Source organism: Phyllobates terribilis, unplaced genomic scaffold (assembly GCF_046119375.1).
Source record: "Phyllobates terribilis strain yellow unplaced genomic scaffold, ASM4611937v1 Scaffold_7__3_contigs__length_470593459, whole genome shotgun sequence".
Lineage (NCBI taxonomy): Eukaryota > Metazoa > Chordata > Amphibia > Anura > Dendrobatidae > Phyllobates > Phyllobates terribilis.
In genome coordinates, this window is record NW_027362767.1 from 148,367,328 (window position 1) to 148,388,430 (window position 21,103).

General features: G+C 53.5%; 1 protein-coding gene across 1 annotated transcript in view; it reads left to right on the top strand.

The window, feature by feature from the left end:
- VPS45 (vacuolar protein sorting 45 homolog) overlaps positions 1–21,103 on the top strand; it is a 55,281-nt gene that overhangs the window by 31,279 nt on the left and 2,899 nt on the right. Inside the window, exons 11-14 of the mRNA XM_073639422.1 lie at positions 6,215–6,373; positions 6,456–6,563; positions 7,251–7,372; positions 7,584–7,715. Coding sequence (XP_073495523.1) covers positions 6,215–6,373; positions 6,456–6,563; positions 7,251–7,372; positions 7,584–7,715 — 521 coding nt within the window. The remainder of the gene's footprint in view (positions 1–6,214; positions 6,374–6,455; positions 6,564–7,250; positions 7,373–7,583; positions 7,716–21,103) is intronic.

Genomic DNA, 21,103 nt, shown 5'->3' on the forward strand with positions numbered 1-21,103 from the left:
AAAGGGAGCAGGTAAGTTTTGATCAGGTTTACCCTTTCCCTTAGGGTCAAAGACCAACCCTTCCATTGCTTCACCTTCTGAGTGGCGATCTCTAGCCCGCTGTCCCAATTTTGTTTGGGGTAATCCCCCTGGCCAAATTCGATGCCAAGAACTTTTGCAGAGACTTTGGGTTCTGGAAGGGTGTCCGGGAGATCAAAACCAGGATCTCCTCCTCCCAGCCAGAGACTCTCACACTTATCCCGGTTGATCTTAGACCCGGATGCCTCCGAGTAGCGATTTACCTCTGACATCAGCCATTCTGCCTCCCCATCAGAGGAAACAAAAACGGTGACGTCATCGGCATACGGCACCACTCTCAGAGTGGCTTCCGGTGCTGCCCGGTCCATCCCGATCCCAGCTAACGGTCCACGCTCCACCCTCCTAAGAAGTGGGTCAATCGAAAACGCGTACAGTAGCGGGCTCAAGGGACAACCCTGGCGAACACCACACCCAACCTCAAAAGAGCTGCCAATCCAACCTTTCACAAGCGGGAAACTCTCTGCCCCAGCGTACAGGGTCTTAAGCCAATCAACGAACCCCCCCGGCAGGCCATACCTCAGAAGGACAGACCAGAGGTACTCATGATTAACCCGATCAAACGCTTTTGCCTGGTCCAATGACAGCATGTACCCCTTCCAGTGGCCAGCCCTACCCTGCTCCACCGCCTCTCGGACACAGAGTACAGCACTAATTGTACTGCGGCCCGGAACAGAGCAATGCTGGGCCCCCGAAAGGAGCTGGGGTGCAAATTTCACCAGCCGATTAAACAGCACCTTTGCCAAAACCTTCCTGTCTGCATTGAGAAGCGCTATGGGACGCCAATTCTCAATGCAAGATGGGTCCTTACCCTTTGACAAGATGATCAGGGCAGACCTCCTCATTGACTTTGGCAGAGTGCCCGAGGAAAGACACTCATTGAATACCTCAGTCAAGAGGGGAACCAAGGCGTCCTTAAAGGTCTTATAGAATTCAGATGTTACGCCATCCGGACCGGGAGATTTCTTCAGGGCAAGCCCTTCAATCGCCAACTTAACTTCCTCTTCCCTGATCATCTCTGTCAAAACGCCAAGAGAGGGGTCTACCCCTGGTTCGGGGACGGCTTCAGCCAGAAAAGCCGACATCTCATCCCAATCCAGATCCCTCTTCCCCAAGAGGTGCGAGTAGAAGGATCTGACGACCTCCAGGATCCCCGATCTGGATCTTTTCAGGGACCCCGCAGTGTCAACCAGTCCTGTAACAACTTTACTATTCACTGACATCTTGCAGTTTCTGTAAGGGTCGGGCGAGCGGTACTTCCCGTAATCCCTCTCAAAAACCAAAGATGCGTGTCTATCATACTGACACCTCATTAGCAAAGATTTCACTCTGGAGATCTCCTCGCGGCTACCTCCAGTTGAGACAAGATGCTCGAGTTTCCTCCTCAGGCCCTGATACAGGCGATACCTGTCCAGGCTCCTGAGGCTCGAGAGCTGGCGGAAGAATCTCGCCACCCTTTTCTTGAACATCTCCCACCACTCTGACTTACTACTACAACGATCCAGTAAGGGTACCTGGCTCTGAAGAAAATCCTCAAAGGACTGTCTTATCTCCGCTTCTTCCAAGAGAGACGAATTGAGCCTCCAAAAGCCTCTTCCCATCCGGGGGGTCTCTGTAACATTCAGGGAAAACAAAATCATACAGTGATCGGAGAACTCCACCTCAACAACAGATACTGCTGAAGAGACTGCTTCCTCCTTTAAATAAAACCTGTCTATCCTGGACCTACAGTTACCTCTATGATAGGTGAACCCCTCGTGGCCTGGGGTGTGCCGGATGTGGACATCCACCAGGCGAGCCTCACTAGCTATACTATTAAGGGCGACGCTATCATAAGTCAGCTTGTCTCTGGAACCTCCTCTATCCCGGGGCCTCGTGACAGTGTTGAAGTCCCCTCCAAAGACGACCTGCCGACTCGTAAAAAGGTAGGGCTTGATCCTCATAAAGAGACACTTCCGGTCCCACTTAGATTGGGGACCATAAATGTTAATGAGCCGAAGCTCCTGTCCCTTCATAAGGACATCTAATATCAGGCACCTCCCCATTTCTAACTCAATAACCCGTCAGCATTCTACTGGTGCGGTAAAAAGGACCGCCACTCCGCTATACGGCTCGGCCGCAAGAGACCAATAGGAGGGCCCAAGTCTCCACTCCCTATTAGCTATAAACACCTCTGCCATATTTGGCAGCCTGGTCTCTTGCAAAAAGAAAATGTCAGCTTCAACCCGGCTGAGAAAATCAAAGGCCGCAAATCTAGCCATATTTGACTTAATGCTGGCGACATTAATGGACGCCAGCGTCAACGGAGTGGGTACCGCCATCATTGGTGATTGAGTTAGATGGCTTTCTTCATCCCACTCCCCTTATCCTCTGCCTCAGAGGAGGAATCCTTCCCCCTCTTTAATGACACAGAGGTGTCCATTCCCACATTTTTCCTTCTTTTTTCGTCCTCGTCTCCGGACTCTGGGCCAGTCCCTCCCCCCAAGGACCTTACATCCCCAAGTGAAGGAGACTCTGCGCCCCCTGTAAGCTCCGCTGAAGCCGGAACCTCACCCTCGGCCTCCTTCTCAGAGGAAGAGATGTTATCAAGGGCTTGGAACCGGTTAGAAAGACCAACTAGAGGGGAGTCAGTTTTACCTTCCTTAGGTACCTTGGTCAGAGCGGGAGAAGATGTTTTATCTCCCTTCTTTCTCTTCTTTTTTGTGCCGAGCTTACGCTTGTTCTCTAGCCACCGATTATTATCCTCATCCATACTTTCATAATGGGAGGATTCTGAGGCAGAGGCGGTTTCCTCCCTGTGGATCCTCCTGACCTCCTCATCCAACTCATCATCCCTCGGGGCCTCAGCAGCAAGACTGGCTTCCAGGACAGGGGCTGCCCCGGTAGTCTGGGGCTCGCCCCGCTCCCTCTCCTGTTTGCGCTTGTCTAGACGCCTCAGCTGGGCAGGCGTCTTTTTATTGCTTTTCTTCCCTGGCCCCTCGGCTCCCCCACCCCTGCTAGTCCCCTCCCCAGCAGAATCGGCCTCACGGCTTACTCCCACCGGGGTCTCGACTGCATTAGCAAAGGAGCGAGGACAACGGCTGAATGGGTGACCTAACTCACCACACAGGTGGCACCTAATCTCCACACAAGAGGCGGCAAGAGGGCCGACACCCCCACACAACGCACATTTCTGCACAGTGCAGTTTGCACTGAAGTGTGTGGGGTCGCCGCACCTGTGACAGAGCTTCGGTTGCCCCTGGTAGAAGACCAGGATACGATCCCTACCCAGGAAGGCAGACGATGGAATGTGGGCAACCGTACCACCTGAACGCTTAAGTTTTACCATAAACGTCCAGGCCCCTGACCAGATACCAAACTCGTCGCGGTTTTTCTTTGGCATCTCCACCACCTCTCCATACCGACCAAGCCACGTCATGATGTCATAGCAAGAAAGCGACTCGTTACGAGTCATCACGGTCACTTTCTTGATCTGGTTTTGGCGAGACACTGCCTGAACGGCAAAGTCTCGCCAGCCGGGCTCATTTTTTGCCAGCTCATAATTCGCCCAGAAGAGCTCAAGCCCCTCCGGCCGAACAAAGCTGATATCAAACTCAGGCGTGGAATAGGGATGTATCAAGGCGTAGATGTCAATCGCCTTGAAGCCCATCCTCAGCAGGAGCTCCACAACTTTAGACCTTGGAGGACATGCATCACTGCCCCTCCACCGAAGACGGACCACATTCCTACGCACACTGCCTGGCCCGGCTGTTGGGAGGGACCACACTGTATCCCCTCCTTTTTGCTCTCGGAAGGCCCCGAGGCCATGCCTCTCTATCCAGAAGGATAGATCAACCTCTCGACCCTCTACCATTAGTGATCTCTCCCCCTTCTTTAGAGCCTCCAGAAGGCGCCGTTGCAACATGCCGTCCCCAACGCCCGGAGACAAGGAGGATGCCCTATTTGCCCCGGAGGTGACACTGGCATAACTCTGGACAGGTGTTGCCACCCCCGGGGGGGCAACCGGACCAGTGACCACATCAGCCCCAACAGTATCACCATTACCCACCTCCATCTCACCCTCCACCAAACCAGCAACCACACCACTAGACAATGAATTATCCTCATTCACCTCCACCACCACATTCATTCCTGCTGGACCAGTAACAATGGCGGATGACATTTTGACCTCTGCATCAGGCACAAGGGGCTCAGTCACCTCCATAGAACTGGAGGCGACCTCACCTCCGGTCTTATGTGTGCCCTCCACATCATTGGTCGGTAATTTCCGCTGTTTGGCATTCGGAATAATGTGCCGCTGATCTTTAGATGCTGTTAGGCGCCGCTGATCTTTAGCATCAGGATCTTCCGGACCAGCGACGCCAACACAAAATAGCAGTTTCGTGGGAGGACCGGAACGCTCAGCCCCAACTGCCCCCTCACACTGCCGCCGCTTCTCAACTAAGTGATCAGCGGCAACAGCATTCAGAGGTGCCGAGGCTACCGGAGCTGTCCCCGACACCGGGCTGCTCCCCCCTCCCACTGAGGAGCGCACCACAGCATCGTGGCCTGATGGAACGCCCGCCGCCGGGCCGCCCTCACTGTCCAGCCTCTCAGCTGATGCACCTCCTGCTACGTCCCCGCTACTACAAGCAGAGACGGAGCTCTGCGCCTCACTACCGCGCTCTGTAATCTCCCCGCGCCTTTGCACCGGATCCACAGCAGAACCCGGGCTGGGCTGGGCAAAGGGGCTTATACAGCGAGCTGAGCCTGCCGCCGACTCAGGGGGTACAGGGAGGGGGGCATATACGTATCTTACCGCCTCCTGCAGCTTTGGCTTGGTCTTCTTTGCCTTTTTGTGGCCCCCAGGTGCCTCTTCTGGTGGATCGTCACCAAGATGGAAGTTTTGGAGGCACACTGGGGACTCCAGGAGCTTAATCTCCGCCATTAGCGCCCCTCCCTGGCCGCTGCTGTCACTGTCCTCCCCAGAGCCGGCAGAACTGCGACCGGATGTCACTGTCGCCTGTCCTGCAGGGAGCTCGCTGTACGTGGCCTGCGGGTGACTTTGCAGGCTGCCAGGTGGGGCTTCCTGCTGGTCATCATCACTCTCATCATCCACCTGGCTCTCAGGCTGCAGCCCCATCTGCCTTTGCTCTCTGGTATCAGCCATTTCTCTAAAGCGGTCTTCATTTATTAGTTTTTCTTTGAAATGACCACTCTGCTCCCTGATGTCAGCTTTCCTCAGTTCCAGCAGGTGAATCTCGCTGGTCAGTCGCTTTACCTCGGCCTGGAGTTTAGCCTTGCTCTGTTTGGAGGCCCCCGCAGCTTTGGCGCTTGTGCAGCGCAGCTCCTCCCGGAGCCTCCTGATGAGCTTACTGGCATCTTCATACTCACGGAGGCGGATCATGACCCGGGAGGCATAGGTGGACACAGACTCCCGGGGTCCCTGCAGCGCCCAACCCCCCTCAGGGAGGTCGGCCTCACCTCCGTGAGCACTCCGCTTTCCTCCGGAAGGAGCACCATCATGCACGCCGCTGTCAGGCTTTACCTCCATGCTGGAAGCCTTGCGGCTTCTAGGAGTCTCCACAATCCCGGGAGGAGTAGGAGCCACATTGCTGCGACTCCTGGTGCAGCGTCTCACCCCCGAGTCCTCTGATGTGCAGGCCGGTTGCTGGTTTCTTCTGCCCCCCGCTGGCCTGGTTCGGGAAGCAGAAGCCTGGGACTTGGCTCCTTCACTCATCCCAGAAACCAGCTCTCCCTCCGGGAAAGAGAGAGAGCAGGTCCACAGGTGGAGAGGTGTTGGTTCTCAGAGATCAGGAGCTCACAGCAGGATCTGCAGCCACCACACCCGTAATCACCACACTGACTAGCAGCTGATCAGAGCTGCACCCAGTATGATGCCGGTGCAGTCACTGTGCACATACATTACATTACTGATCCTGAGTTACATCCTGACTTATACCCCAGAGCTGCGCTCACTGTTCTGCTGGTGCAGTCACTGTGTGCACAAATTACATTACTGATCCTGAGTTACATCCTGTCTTATACCCCAGAGCTGCACTCACTATTCTGCTGGTGGAATTATTCCATAACTTATCCTGTATTACACTAGATCCTACAAGCTTCTGAGCAGAAATTGTTTTTATTTTTTTTCCTTCAGAATGTGAAGCGTGTTTTGCAGAACCAGCGCTTGTCTGAATTGGACGCCACACGTTTAGTCATGCTGTATGCTCTGCACTATGAGCGGCACAGCAACAACGCTCTGCAGAGTCTCCTCGCTGACCTCCGTAACCGGGGGGTATCTGAGAAGTATCGCAGGGTGAGACTTTTCCGTTACTCCTCCCCACCCCTATAAGGGTGTATGAGTGGAAGGTGACTGGCTCCTTTTGTTTTTTGTGCAGCTGGTGTCTTCCGTGGTGGAGTTTGGTGGGAAGAGAGTCCGAGGCAGCGATCTGTTCAGTCCTAAGGACGCCGTGGCCATCACCAAACAGTTTTTCAAAGGACTCAAGGTCAGTGACTTATGGTTGGAGGATTTAGACAAACTCCATATCTGCTGGCCGGGATAGATATATAACAATGAGCTCGTGTATTACGGGTGGGATGTATCATCAGCAGATGACCAGTCCTTTCTTGAAGTTGATGTGTCGGAAGCCGGAAAAATGGGAATTGTAAGGATCAAGGAGCAAACTGTTATGTCTAAATGATTGGTGGGGCGCTCCCGGGGTATGGTGGCTCTTTTGGGGCGCTCCCGGGGTACGGCGTCTCTTTTGGGGTGCTCCTGGGGTACGGTGTCTCTTTTGGGGCGCTCCTGGGGTACGGCGTCTCTTTTGGGGCGCTCCCGGGGTACGGCGTCTCTTTTGGGGCGCTCCCGGGGTACGGCGGCTCTTTTGGGGCGCTCCCGGGGTACGGCGTCTCTTTTGGGGCGCTCCCGGGGTACGGCGTCTCTTTTGGGGCGCTCCCGGGGTACGGCGTCTCTTTTGGGGTGCTCTCGGGGTACGGCGGCTCTTTTGGGGCGCTCCCGGGGTAAGGCGGCTTTTCTGTCACTGGTAAACTGATGTCTGGTCCAATCCCACAGAAGAGCAGTTGTGCTCCAAATTACTGGTAAATGTACTTCTGGCTATAGTAGAAAGGGTCTGGAACATGTAGATTGGAGGCCTATTCCCTAATAAACTGTTGCCCTGTTTGTTCTCGTGCAGGGAGTGGAGAACGTGTACACACAGCACCAGCCGTTCCTTCTTGATACCCTGGACCAGCTGATAAAAGGGAAGCTGAGGGACAACATGTACCCCTATGTGGGACCTAGCACCCTGCGGGACCGGTAAGACTTAGGCCATTCACAGCTATCACCTCTCTGAGGCTGGTCATGCACATGAGCTGTCCTGCTGACGGCTATGTGTACCGACTACCCTATATACATGCACGCTCCGGTCAGACATGTATGTAGTTGGAGTAAGCTGCCCAGTCCTCCTCTTCTCCATGAAGTATCTGTCAGCCCAGTCCTCACCCTTCATAAACTATTTTGTCCGCAGGCCTCAGGATATCATTGTCTTCATAGTTGGGGGAGCAACTTATGAAGAAGCACAGACTGTGTATAACTTGAACCGGACGACACCGGGGGTCCGCATTGTCCTTGGTGGGACCACCATTCATAATACTAAGAGGTAAGGTGTGAGGACTACTGGGTGCCCTGAAGGACATTCTTCCCAATCTCACTATACACGTGCATGCTCACTATCTCCGACGAGCCGCGTCCTTTCTCTCGTTCGTCCCCCGATGTGTCCTGTCCTTCTCTTTCACACGATCTCCTCCCCTGTCATCACCACCCTACAACAACCCATCTTACTACGGACCATCTCTGGGGTCCCGGGCATCCCATTACTGGTGCACAACATCTGAAACCCGAGCCAGGATTTTTCCTCCAGCCTCAGTCCAACTGGACAGACCCTCACGTGTAATGAACGCCGCTGCTCGGCTGTCATCGGAGCCAGGCTTAACCGTGTATTTTCCAGTCCTGTCATCAGGTGCCAGAGCTGAGCGAGGGGAATTGGGTTACAAGATCTGTGTAATGGGGTCAGTCCATAGAGAAGGTTAAGGCTGGGTGGAAATACCGCCACCACGACCCTATGTGATCGGTAACCCACCCTCCAGGGTGTCATTGTAGAAGAACTAGGCTGATCGGACAACTGTCTGTGCGCCCCTATTAGATCAAGTAAACGTCATAGGAGGACCCCTTCTTTGGGACCCCTCTCTGTGTGGCAGTACCCAGCATATGTTGCAGTGTAAATAAGCGAGAGGTGAGCTAAAGAAGATGTCCCGTATATTGCAGCTCAAGAGAAGGGCTGGATTGTCATATCGAAATGTTCTGCTAATTTCAAAAATACTTTGTATTCTGCATCATTGTCAAGACTTCTGCTTGCTGTATATGATAAGAAAATGTACATATTCCAAGGCTGAATACCATTAATATATCTGATGGTGGAGGGGTGGATATAGTTGTATCTAGTCGAGTCCCTCTGTAAGCAAAGCCGCCCGAGCTCCAGGCTGCATCCACACTGACACATTGAGACACGAATGTGGGGTGCGCAATGTTTAGCCACCCTGATAGCATTTGATTTTGCTGAGGAGATTGGCAACAAGTCGTTAACCATGCAATCAGTTGAATGGATGCCTTTTTTGGCAGCAGCAGCCCTCTGTTTGCCGCAGCAGCCCTCCTCTGTTTGCCGCAGCAGCCCTCCTCTGTTTGCCGCAGCAGCCCTCCTCTGTTTGCCGCAGCAGCCCTCCTCTGTTTGCCGCAGCAGCCCTCCTCTGTTTGCCGCAGCAGCCCCCCTCTGTTTGCCGCAACAGCCCCCCTCTGTTTGCCGCAGCAGCCCCCCTCTGTTTGCCGCAGCAGCCCCCCTCTGTTTGCCGCAGCAGCCCCCCTCTGTTTGCCGCAGCAGCCCCCCTCTGTTTGCCGCAGCAGCCGCCCTCTGTTTGCCGCAGCAGCCGCCCTCTGTTTGCCGCAGCAGCCGCCCTCTGTTTGCCGCAGCAGCCGCCCTCTGTTTGCCGCAGCAGCCGCCCTCTGTTTGCCGCAGCAGCCGCCCTCTGTTTGCCGCAGCAGCCGCCCTCTGTTTGCCGCAGCAGCCGCCCTCTGTTTGCCGCAGCAGCCGCCCTCTGTTTGCCGCAGCAGCCGCCCTCTGTTTGCCGCAGCAGCCGCCCTCTGTTTGCCGCAGCAGCCGCCCTCTGTTTGCCGCAGCAGCCGCCCTCTGTTTGCCGCAGCAGCCGCCCTCTGTTTGCAGCAGCAGCCGCCCTCTGTTTGCAGCAGCAGCCGCCCTCTGTTTGCCGCAGCAGCCCCCCTCTGTTTGCCGCAGCAGCCCCCCTCTGTTTGCCGCAGCAGCCCCCCTCTGTTTGCCGCAGCAGCCGCCCTCTGTTTGCCGCAGCAGCCGCCCTCTGTTTGCCGCAGCAGCCGCCCTCTGTTTGCCGCAGCAGCCGCCCTCTGTTTGCAGTAGCAGCAGCTTTTTTTATATATTTTTTTCAACAGCCCTTTTTGTAGCAACTTTCTTTCTTTCTTTCTTTTTTGTTGTTTTATTGCAGGAACTCTGCAGCAGCTTTCTTTTCTGCCTCATTGGATCTTAAGTCTATGACTTGAATGGGATTGTATTTATGGGATACCCACTTTATGGAGTAGTGGACACTAATAGCAAATCAATAGGGGTCAGTAAGTTCTGGTCACGTTGATTCTTACAGTCGGTCACTGATGACTATCTGTGAAGGTTTCAGTCTTCCCCAGCCATTTTGGTGACCATTTGAGCCGCTTCTCTATTAATGCTTAGCATGAGCTTGTTCAGTGGGAGGTCCAGACTTTATATCAGAGTTTTAAGATGCTCTTGTTTTATAAACCTTGCTGGAAAAACAGAACGTTTTCTTCAGCATCGGTTTATGAGACAAGGATTACCTACGGGGTCTTGTTAAGAAGGGATATGGATACTTGCAGTAGTTTCCACACCAGGAGTGGAAAAAATATCCAGTGTGTTTGACAGTGGAGCTCAGGTGATACATCAGGGGGTCCCATCCTCCGCAGCGCCCCCCTCCTGCCCCTCAGCACTTCTATTATTTACATGCACAGCGGGATTGGGTGACTGGATTTGCATAGAGAGTAGAAACACTAAACGCTCACACACAGACACCATTAGGGAGTGTGTGGCCGGATCACACCTCCTCCTTCCCAGGGGGCTCCTGAGGGTTCAGCATAATATCTTAACCCCTCATCAGCACAGGTGTTTGTATCTAGGGGATTATGCATGAATGGCAGCCTCCAGCTGGGTCTAGGAAGCACAGACATATTTTCTTTATGAAGTTCTGATAAATGTACTGTGATCACTACAGCATAGGCTGGGACATAATTGTGTATTTCTATTGATTGACAGCAAACAAATATTAAAAAAAACAAAATAAAAAAAACACAAAGATCATGCAATGTACAGATGCATAAATGTTCCTTCGATCTGCTCTATTTTGGCTTGGAACGGTAGAGGTGGGAGAGGCTCCTGCTGCAGACAGGGCAATGGGGGGGGGAGGCTCCTGCTGCAGACAGGGCAATGGGGGGGGGAGGCTCCTGCTGCAGACAGGGCAATGGGGGGGGGAGGCTCCTGCTGCAGACAGGGCAATGGGGGGGGGAGGCTCCTGCTGCAGACAGGGCAATGGGGGGGGGAGGCTCCTGCTGCAGACAGGGCAATGGGGGGGGGAGGCTCCTGCTGCAGACAGGGCAATGGGGGGGGGAGGCTCCTGCTGCAGACAGGGCAATGGGGGGGGGAGGCTCCTGCTGCAGACAGGGCAATGGGGGGGGGAGGCTCCTGCTGCAGACAGGGCAATGGGGGGGGGGAGGCTCCTGCTGCAGACAGGGCAATGGGGGGGGGGGAGGCTCCTGCTGCAGACAGGGCAATGGGGGGGGGGAGGCTCCTGCTGCAGACAGGGCAATGGGGGGGGGAGGCTCCTGCTGCAGACAGGGCAATGGGGGGGAGAGGCTCCTGCTGCAGACAGGGCAATGGGGGGAAGGCTCCTGCTGCAGACAGGGCAATGGGGGGGGGAGGCTCCTGCTGCAGACAGGTCAATGGGGGGGAAAGGCTCCTGCTGCAGACAGGGCAATGGGGGGGAAGGCTCCTGCTGCAGACAGGGCAATGGGGGGGGAAGCTCCTGCTGCAGACAGGGCAATGGGGGGGAAAGCTCCTGCTGCAGACAGGGCAATGGGGGGGAAAGCTCCTGCTGCAGACAGGGCAATGGGGGGGAAGGCTCCTGCTGCAGACAGGGCAATGGGGGGGAAGGCTCCTGCTGCAGACAGGGCAATGGGGGGAAGGCTCCTGCTGCAGACAGGGCAATGGGGGGGAAGGCTCCTGCTGCAGACAGGGCAATGGGGGGGAAGGGCTCCTGCTGCAGACAGGGCAATGGGGGGGGAAGGGCTCCTGCTGCAGACAGGGCAATGGGGGGAAAGCTCCTGTTGCAGACAGGGCAATGGGTGGGGGGGAAAGCTCCTGTTGCAGACAGGGCAATGGGTGGGGGGGAAAGCTCCTGCTGCAGACAAGGCAATGGGTGGGGGGGAAGCTCCTGCTGCAGACAGGGCAATGGGGGGGGAAGCTCCTGCTGCAGACAGGGCAATGGGGGGAAGCTCCTGCTGCAGACAGGGCAATGGGGGGGAAGGCTCCTGCTGCAGACAGGGCAATGGGGGGGAAGGCTCCTGCTGCAGACAGGGCAATGGGGGGGGAAGGGCTCCTGCTGCAGACAGGGCAATGGGGGGAAAGGCTCCTGTTGCAGACAGGGCAATGGGTGGGGGGGAAAGCTCCTGTTGCAGACAGGGCAATGGGTGGGGGGGAAAGCTCCTGCTGCAGACAAGGCAATGGGTGGGGGGGAAGCTCCTGCTGCAGACAGGGCAATGGGGGGGGGTTCCTGCTGCCGATAGGGCAATGGGGGGGGGAAGCTCCTGCTGCAGACAGGGCAATGGGGGGAGGGAGCTCCTGCTACAGGGCAATTGGGGGGGAAAGCTCCCTGCTACAGGGCAATTGGGGGGAAAGCTCCTGCTGCAGACAGGGCAATGGGGGGAGCTCCTGCTGCAGACAGGGCGATGGGGGGGAGGCTCCTGCTGCAGACAGGGCAATGGGGGGGAAGACTCCTGCTGCAGACAGGGCAATGGGGGGGGAGGCTCCTGCTGCAGACAGGGCAATGGGGGAAGGCTCCTGCTGCAGACAGGGCAATGGGGGGGAAGGCTCCTGCTGCAGACAGGGCAATGGGGGGGGGAAGGGCTCCTGCTGCAGACAGGGCAATGGGGGGAAAGCTCCTGTTGCAGACAGGGCAATGGGTGGGGGGGGAAGCTCCTGTTGCAGACAGGGCAATGGGTGGGGGGGAAAGCTCCTGCTGCAGACAAGGCAATGGGTGGGGGGGAAGCTCCTGCTGCAGACAGGGCAATGGGTGGGGGGGGAAAGCTCCTGCAGACAGGGCAATGGGTGGGGGGGGAAAGCTCCTGCAGACAGGGCAATGGGTGGGGGGGAAAGCTCCTGCAGACAGGGCAATGGGTGGGGGGGGGAAGCTCCTGCTGCAGACAGGGCAATGGGTGGGGGGGGGAAGCTCCTGCTGCAGACAAGGCAATGGGTGGGGGGGAAGCTCCTGCTGCAGACAGGGCAATGGGTGGGGGGGGGAAGCTCCTGCAGACAGGGCAATGGGTGGGGGGGGGAAGCTCCTGCTGCAGAGAGGGCAATGGGGGGGTGGAAGGGTCCTGCTGCAGACAGGGCAATGGGGGGGGTGGAAGGCTCCTGCTGCAGATAGGGCAATGTGGGGGGTGGAAGGCTCCTGCTGCAGACAGGGCAATGGGGGGGCGGAGGCTCCTGCTGCAGACAGGGCAATGGGGGGAAAGCTCCTGCTGCAGACAGGGCAATGGGGGGAAAGCTCCTGCTGCAGACAGGGCAATGGGGGGGAAAGCTCCTGCTGCAGACAGGGCAATGGGGGGGGGGGTTCCTGCTGCCGATAGGGCAATGGGGGGGGGGAAGCTCCTGCTGCAGACAGGGCAATGGGGGGAGGGAGCTCCTGCTACAGGGCAATTGGGGGGGAAAGCTCCCTGCTACATTGCAATTGGGGGGAAAGCTCCTGCTGCAGACAGGGCAATGGGGGGGAGCTCCTGCTGCAGACAGGGCGATGGGGGGGAGGCTCCTGCTGCAGACAGGGCAATGGGGGGAGGCTCCTGCTGCAGACAGGGCAATGGGGGGAAGGCTCCTGCTGCAGACAGGGCAATGGGGGGAAGGCTCCTGCTGTAGACAGGGCAATGGGGGGAAAGCTCCTGCTACAGGGCAATTGGGGGGAAAGCTCCTGCTGCAGACAGGGCAATGGGGGGGGAGCTCCTGCTGCAGACAGGGCAATGGGGGGGGAGGCTCCTGCTGCAGACAGGGCAATGGGGGGAGGCTCCTGCTGCAGACAGGGCAATGGGGGGAAAGCTCCTGCTGCAGACAGGGCAATGGAGAGGGAAATCTCCTGCTGCAGACAGGGCAATGGGGGGTGGGAGGCTCCTGCTTCAGACAGGGCAATGGGGGGAAAGCTCCTGCTGCAGACAGGGCAATGGGGGGGAAGCTCCTGCTGCAGACAGGGCAATGGGGGGGAAGCTCCTGCTGCAGACAGGGCAATGGGGGGGGTGCTCCTGCTGCAGACAGGGCAATGGGGGGAAAGCTCCTGCTGCAGACAGGGCAATGGGGGGGAAGCTCCTGCTGCAGACAGGGCAATTGGGGGAGAGAGCTCCTGCTACAGGGCAATTGGGGGAAAGCTCCTGCTGCAGACAGGGCAATGGGGGGGGGGGGCTCCTGCTGCAGACAGGGAAATGGGGGGGGGGGCTCCTGCTGCAGACAGGGCAATGGGGGGGGGGAGACTCCAGCTGCAGACAGGGCAATGGGGGGGAGGCTCCTGCTGCAGACAGGGCAATGGGGGGGAGGCTCCTGCTGCAGACAGGGCAATGGGGGGGAGGCTCCTGCTGCAGACAGGGCAATGGGGGGAAAGCTCCTGCTGCAGACAGGGCAATGGGGGGGGTGGGGGAGCTCCTGCTGCAGACCGGGCAATGGAGAGGGAAAGCTCCTGTTGCAGACAGGGCAATGGGGGGGAAAGCTCCTGCTGCAGACAGGGCAATCGGGGGGAAAGCTCCTGCTGCAGACAGGGCAATGGGGGGGAAAGCTCCTGCTGCAGACAGGGCAATGGGTGGGAAAGCTCTTGCTGCAGACAGGGCAATGGGGGGAGGCTCTTGCTGCAGACAGGGCAATGGGGGGGGAGGCTCCTGCTGCAGACAGGGCAATGGGGGGGGGGGGGGGGCTCTTGCTGCAGACAGGGCAATGGGGGTGGGTCTGCTGCTGCGGATTGGGAGAGGCTCCCGCTGCACACAGGGCAGGGGGGGTTCTGCTGCTTCGGAATGGGGGAGGCTCCCGTCGCAGACAGGGCAGGGGGGGCGGTCTGCTGCTGCGGATTGGGGGAGGCTCCCGCCGCAGGGGGGGCGATCTGCTGCTGCGGATTGGGGGAGGCTCCTGCCGCAGACAGGGCAGGGGGGGGTCTGCTGCTGCGGATTGGGAGAGGCTCCCGCCGCACACAGGGCAGGGGGGGTTCTGCTGCTTCGGATTGGGGGAGGCTCCCGTCGCAGACAGGGCAGGGGGGGCGGTCTGCTGCTGCGGATTGGGGGAGGCTCCCGCCGCAGGGGGGGCGATCTGCTGCTGCGGATTGGGGGAGGCTCCTGCCGCAGGCAGGGCAGGGGGGGACTGTCTGTTGCTGCGCTTTGGGGGAGGCTCCCGCCGCAGGCAGGGCAGAGTGGGGAAACTCTTCCTGCAGACAGTGGGAGAGTGAAGTGAAAACACGCTGTCCTCCCGAAACAAGCACAGAAGACTTCTTTTATAGATTTCTCAGTTCTAATTGTAATGTGTAACAAATGGCAATGTGAAAGGGAATGATCTGATTGGCACTGTACTTGCCATACCCAACTCTGTGTTTCAGACACAGCCAAGGAATACACTGCTCTGTTAACCCTTTTATGTCCCTGACAACTGTAATATATCTTTAGTGGGTTTCTCCTGTTTTGGGATTAATGACGGATCCCATAAAAAAACAAGGGGATTTTGGCTCTTAATACCTCAAGCTGCCGTCGTAAGAGTCATCTAATCGGCTGACCTAATTGTTATTTCCAGACCGGCTTACTGCATCCGTCTGACGCACACGAGACTCCCTGTCGCTGACCGCTCATCAGGGGACAGTAGATATCTGCTCTGGGCGCTGGGTAGTTGTGATGGCATCACATAGATGACGGGCACTGTCCTGTGGGCGCAGGTCGATGTAGTATACTTTGATGGAGACCAGTGTGCCAGTATTTAGAGCTGGGTTTAACCAAGGTGACTCTCCACCCCATATCAAAGCACAACATAAGAACCATTAATCTGCTAAAACCCTCTGTGCTGCTGAGATTCCCCTTCTGCTTTCACTTGTATGTGTGATTTCTCACTTTTCTGTTGTGTAGTATTACATTTGACCTTTCCATTACCAGTGTCTCTGGGATACCACGACAGAGAGGGGCCAGAAGATCGCAGCGTCTGGTCACACGAAATCCTGCACTGATTAGAACGGGTTGACCATCCTATTAAACAGTGCAGGTTTTTCCCTTACTTTGTCATAGCAAGGGTTAATCAGTTCAGTTGATCTCCTGGGGCTCTCCATCATGGATTACCTCAGCTGTTCTGTGTTGGCCACTCCCCTCTGGTATACATTATCACCTCTAGCACTTAGGAATTGCCAGTGATGGTTCTACTTCCTGGTTGGTTGTTGGAGGAGAAATTCAGTGTTTGGAGTAGGTGGTTGGAGAGTTGTTCAGGAGATTTCTGCTTCAAGTTGGTTTGAATGCTTATCCTCATCCTCTCCTATTTGGTTTCTTTTACCCATCCCTCCCCTGTGTTGTACTCTTTTTTTTTTTTTTTTCTTTTTTTGTGAGTATATTTGTATGATTGTAGTTTTCTTTCATCCCTGTCTGTCTTCCCTTGTTTGTCTGGTTAGTGTTTTCCTATACAGGTAAGCCTCACACCTCCCTGGGTGGGGGAGGGAGCAGATAAGGTATAAAATAGGAGCATAGCAAGGTGCAGGACCCCGGCGTCTCCACCTCCCGGGGTAATTCGGGGGACAGGGATGGACTAGGACGCCCTCTAGTTCGAGGGATCAGGTAGGTGCCCACCATCTCCAGTCACTACGTGACATTATCACTGGCCGTACCTTTTTTGATCCATTATGGATCCTGTGGCTGCTTTGGCAAGGAAATACAAACAGAGGGGGTGGAAAATTCCGCCTACTGCCTACATCTATGTTTGCCTCATCATCATACTCTTCTTTTTTAGAGGGCAGAGATGCGATGCCCTACGATCTGAGAGACAGATCCCATATAAATTATCAAACTAAATAAATCAGGAGAGGGTCTGTAATAGGGGGGGGGGGATGATATAAATCAGATCTATAATTTGTCATCTCAAACCCTCACAGAGGTGGAGAGGGATGTTCTTGCTTCAGGACTATCCTTCGTACCCACTACCAGATTTGACTCATTCATTTGGATAAAGGATATCAACCTGTTTGTATGCAAATTAAAATAACGGAAATTCTCTATACAAACTGATAGACAAAGATGTGAGGAATTGGGTATAACATCAGAAGAATTACTAGACATAAGAATACTAGTGGAGCTGTGGGACGAAGGACAAAGGGGCACTGGTGAGGGTCCATTTTTGGACCTAAACCCCAAAAGTACAAAAATGCACTCCCTTGGGGATTTCGGGAGGATGGATATCTTCTCTAAATTAGTCACTGAGGAAATTGCTAAAATTAACCCTAAAGGTGGGATGTCTCCAAATTTGTCTATCGAGGAGAAGGACACGATATTTGGTCTGGAGAAGAACACCCGGATTACTATTAAACCCTCTGATAAGGGTGGTAATATCGTAATCATGGATAATGATAGCATAACACATGGTAAGATATTTATCTTATCCAATAATGCCACCTATGAAATCCTCAAAACGAATCCAGGAGTGGAATATGCTGAGAATCTTTTACAAATTCTAGATGAGGCATTACATCTGGGTCTTAAACTGGATTTTTGATATAACTTCTTATATCCAAAACACTTGGTGACAGCTACTTTTTATTTATTACCCAAAATTCATAAAGGATTAAACCCTCTGAGTGGATGGACAATAGTGTCCGGTATTGAGGCCCTATGTCAGAACTCTAGTGTCTACCTGGACCAGATATTGCGTCCCTTTGTTACAGCATTGACCTCGTATTTAAGGGACACTATGGATTTGATCAACAAACTTGAGGGAATGGTGGTGGATAAGGAAGCCATATAAGCCTCAATCGATGTGGAATCGCTGTACAGCAGCATACCACATCGGTCAGGCATTAAAGCCGTGGAGTTTTATCTAAACACCAGATGCCTCCATTATGAACCACACAACAGGTTTATAGTCAAGTTACTTGAGTATAGCCCATGTCACAACTTTTTCATATTTAACGGAAAGTACTACCACCAGCTCAAAGGCATGGCAATGGGGAGCCCGTGTTCTCTCACCTATGTCAATATGCTCCTGGGCTGATGGGAGGACACCATAGTATTCAGGGATGAATACAAAATGTGGGGCCCCCAAATCATCTACTAGGGCAGATACATCGATGATGTATTTGTGATATGGGCCGGTAGAAAGACATCCTTTCAGTCCTTTGTGTCACATTTTAACTCCAACAATATAGGCCTTTCTTTTACTTATGAGATTGGGGGGAGACAAACTTCCCTTTCTGGATGTCTTAATTACGAAGGGTGAAGATGGCTCACATGGTACATCTATTTTCAGGAAACCTACTGCCACAAACAGTTTACTGCGTTGGGAGAACCGACACCACCCAACAAGTTTGAGAAAGGGTATCCCGAAGGGCGAGTTCCTTCGAAGTCCGTTTGGGAGACTGGGATAAGAAAATCTTACAACGGGGGGGGGGGCCAGATGGACTTTCTGGCTTGATACAGTGTTCCCTAAGGCATTAAATGAACATCTAAGTTTTGTCAGTTTTATTTAATCAGTAATTCTTCAGTCTTTTCTTTTACTTGTACATAACCCTGATTTTTGAGATTACAGCCAGAATAAAATAAAAAATGCGATAAGCTAGAAATTCTAGTGACACTAGTTTTTTTTTTTTTTTTTTTTTTACCAAGCAACTAAAATGTGATTACATGGATAAATAAAATATTCTATGTATGGTCCTTTACTTTCCATTCAATTCATGTGGTTCACGCCTCCATTCATACCGCTGTGCATTCCTTAATTCTGAGGTGCCTTCATTAGGAAACATACTGGTTAGTTTAGATCATGCCTTGATTGGTCTATAATTTCGATAGCCCATGATTGACATCATGATGGTACTGACATCCATGATATACACGCGTATTTTGTGTGGATTGTTTTTTGAATCCTTGATTAGTACCTTTGTTGGACTTTAACCCCGTGCCGTTCCTGTGGGCGGAGAACATTACCAATGGAGGCAGGACATAGATAATGCCCCAGTAATGATATATAATGCGGCACCCTTGGATGACATGGGATTAATGAATGGTGGAAGGCAGTTTGCCCATGGTATGGACAGTGTCCCTTCCGAGCGGAGAAATACGTAATTTCTGCCGTCGCGAGTAGGAGTAATGAGCTGGAACTCGCCATGCGTTCCAGCACTCGACTAGGATGCGCTCAACAGGAAGTGAGATCACTTCCTCTACTCTATTTAGAGTCCACACACGACTGGTGGAGCGCACGCAGCCTTCCACTGGGTCCGTTGCTGCACACTTGTTCCTATGTTACAAAAAGGGGTAGTTATTGCTGCTCTATGTTCTGATCTGGAGAAGGAGGTCATAGAGGCTCAGGCGGACGCTCCTGCTGCCTGTCCTTCAAGTAAACTGTTTGTTCCTGTGAACCATCTTAAAATTTTGAGTGAACATCATGATTCGCTCTTGGCTGGACATCCTGGTAGTAATTCCACCACAGATCTTACGCTATGCGTTGTTTTTGGTGGTCTGGGATGCACCAGGATGTTCGGGAGTATGTAGCTGCCTGCAGTCCTTGTATGCGTTCTAGGACCTCACATACTCGTCCGTCCGGGGCTCTTCAACCTTTGGCGATTCCCTGTAGACCATGGACTCATTTATCTGTAGATTGTATTACTGATCTAGCTGTATCAGCAGGTAACACTGTAATATTGGTGGTGGTGGACAGATTAAGCAAGATGTCTCATCTCACTTCGCTACCTGCTTTACCGAATGCCAAGACCTTGGCGCAAATTTTTATTAAATCGTGAAATTTTCATCTTTCATTCTCATCCGAATCTTGAGACCTATCTTAGATGCTTTGTGTCCGGGAATCAAGAGGATTGGGTTTCTTATTTACCTCTAGCTGAGTTCGCTGTTAATAACCGTTGTCATGAATCTACTAGCAAGTCCCTGTTCTTCGGGGCATGCGGTTTTCATCCTGAATTCTGATCCTTCAATAGGAATCGTTCTTCAGGAGTACCTGAAGAGGAACGGTTTTCTTTGTCTGTTACATTAGTGTGGCAAGATGCTCTTAATAATTTGAAGATGAGGTCCAAATATAAGAGTATGGCTGATCGGAGACGATTGGTGGGCATGGACCTGTGTGTTGGTGATTTGGTGTGGTTGTCCTCGAAGAACATTTAAGTTGAAGGTTCCTTCTTGGAAACTGAGACCCAGGTTCATCCGTCCCTATAAGATTGTGGTCGTCGTCAATCCAGTAGCGTCTCGCCTTGCTTTGCCACCTACTTTTAAAACTGATAATGTGTTTCACCGATCACTTCTCAAGAAATATATTGCTTCCTTTGAACCATCTCCACCACCTTCCCCAGTCATTGTTGGTGGGAATCTGGAATTCCAGATAGTGATCGCTTTGCACACCGGCCCCTTCAATATTTGGTACATTGGAAGGGTTACGGTCCTTAAGAGAGAATGTGAGTACCAGCATTTGACGTTCATGCGATCAGGTTTGGTCCAGTCTTATCACGCTTCACATCCACATAAACCTGGTTCTGAGGTTCCGGAGGTTCCGCTTAGGAGGGGGGGGTAGTGTCACAGGGATACCACGACTGAGAGGGGTCAGAAGATCGCAGCGATCGAAATCCTGCACTGATTAGAACTGCTTCACCATCCTATTAAACAGTGCAGGTTTTTCCCTTGCTCTTTCATGGCAAGGGTTAATCAGTTCAGTTGATCTCCTGGAGCTCTCCATCCTGAATTGCCTCAGCTGTTCTTTGTTGGCCACTCCCCTTTGCTATAAATGCTTGCCAATGGCACCTGGGAGTTGCCAGTGATAGTACTACTTCCTGGTTAGGTGTTGGTGGAGGAATTCAGTGTTTGGAGTAGGCGGTTGGAGAGTTCTTCAGGAGATTTCAGCTTGGAGTTGGTTTGCATGCTTATCCTCATCTTTTCCTATTTGGTCTCTCCTGCCTATCCCTCCCTTATGTTCTTCTGTTGTTTTATGAGTATATTTTGTATGCTTGTAGTTTTCTGCCATCCCTGTCTGTCTACCCATGTCTGTCTGGTTAGTGTAATCCTATACACTTCAGCCTCACACCTCCCTGGGTGGGTGAGGGAACCGTTAAGGTTTAAGATAGGAGCATGGCAAGGTATGTGACCCCGGCATCTCCACCTTCCGGGGGATAGGGTTAGACTAGCGCACCCCCTAGTTCGAGGTATCAGGTAGGCGCCCATTGTCCCTAGTCACTACGTGACAACCAGACAACTTTTTCGTTCTGGTTTTTTTTTCCCCCCTCCTTTTCTTCAAAGAGCCCATAACTTTTTATTTTGTCGTCCTCTTTCCTGTACGAGGCTTGTGTTCTACGGGGTGAGTTGTAGTATTGAATGACACCATTCATTTTATCATATAATGTACTTAAAAAATGTGGGAGAAAAAATCCCAAATGCAGATGAATTGGTGAAAAAGAACCCATGCCATTCTGACATTTGTTTTTTGCATTTAAT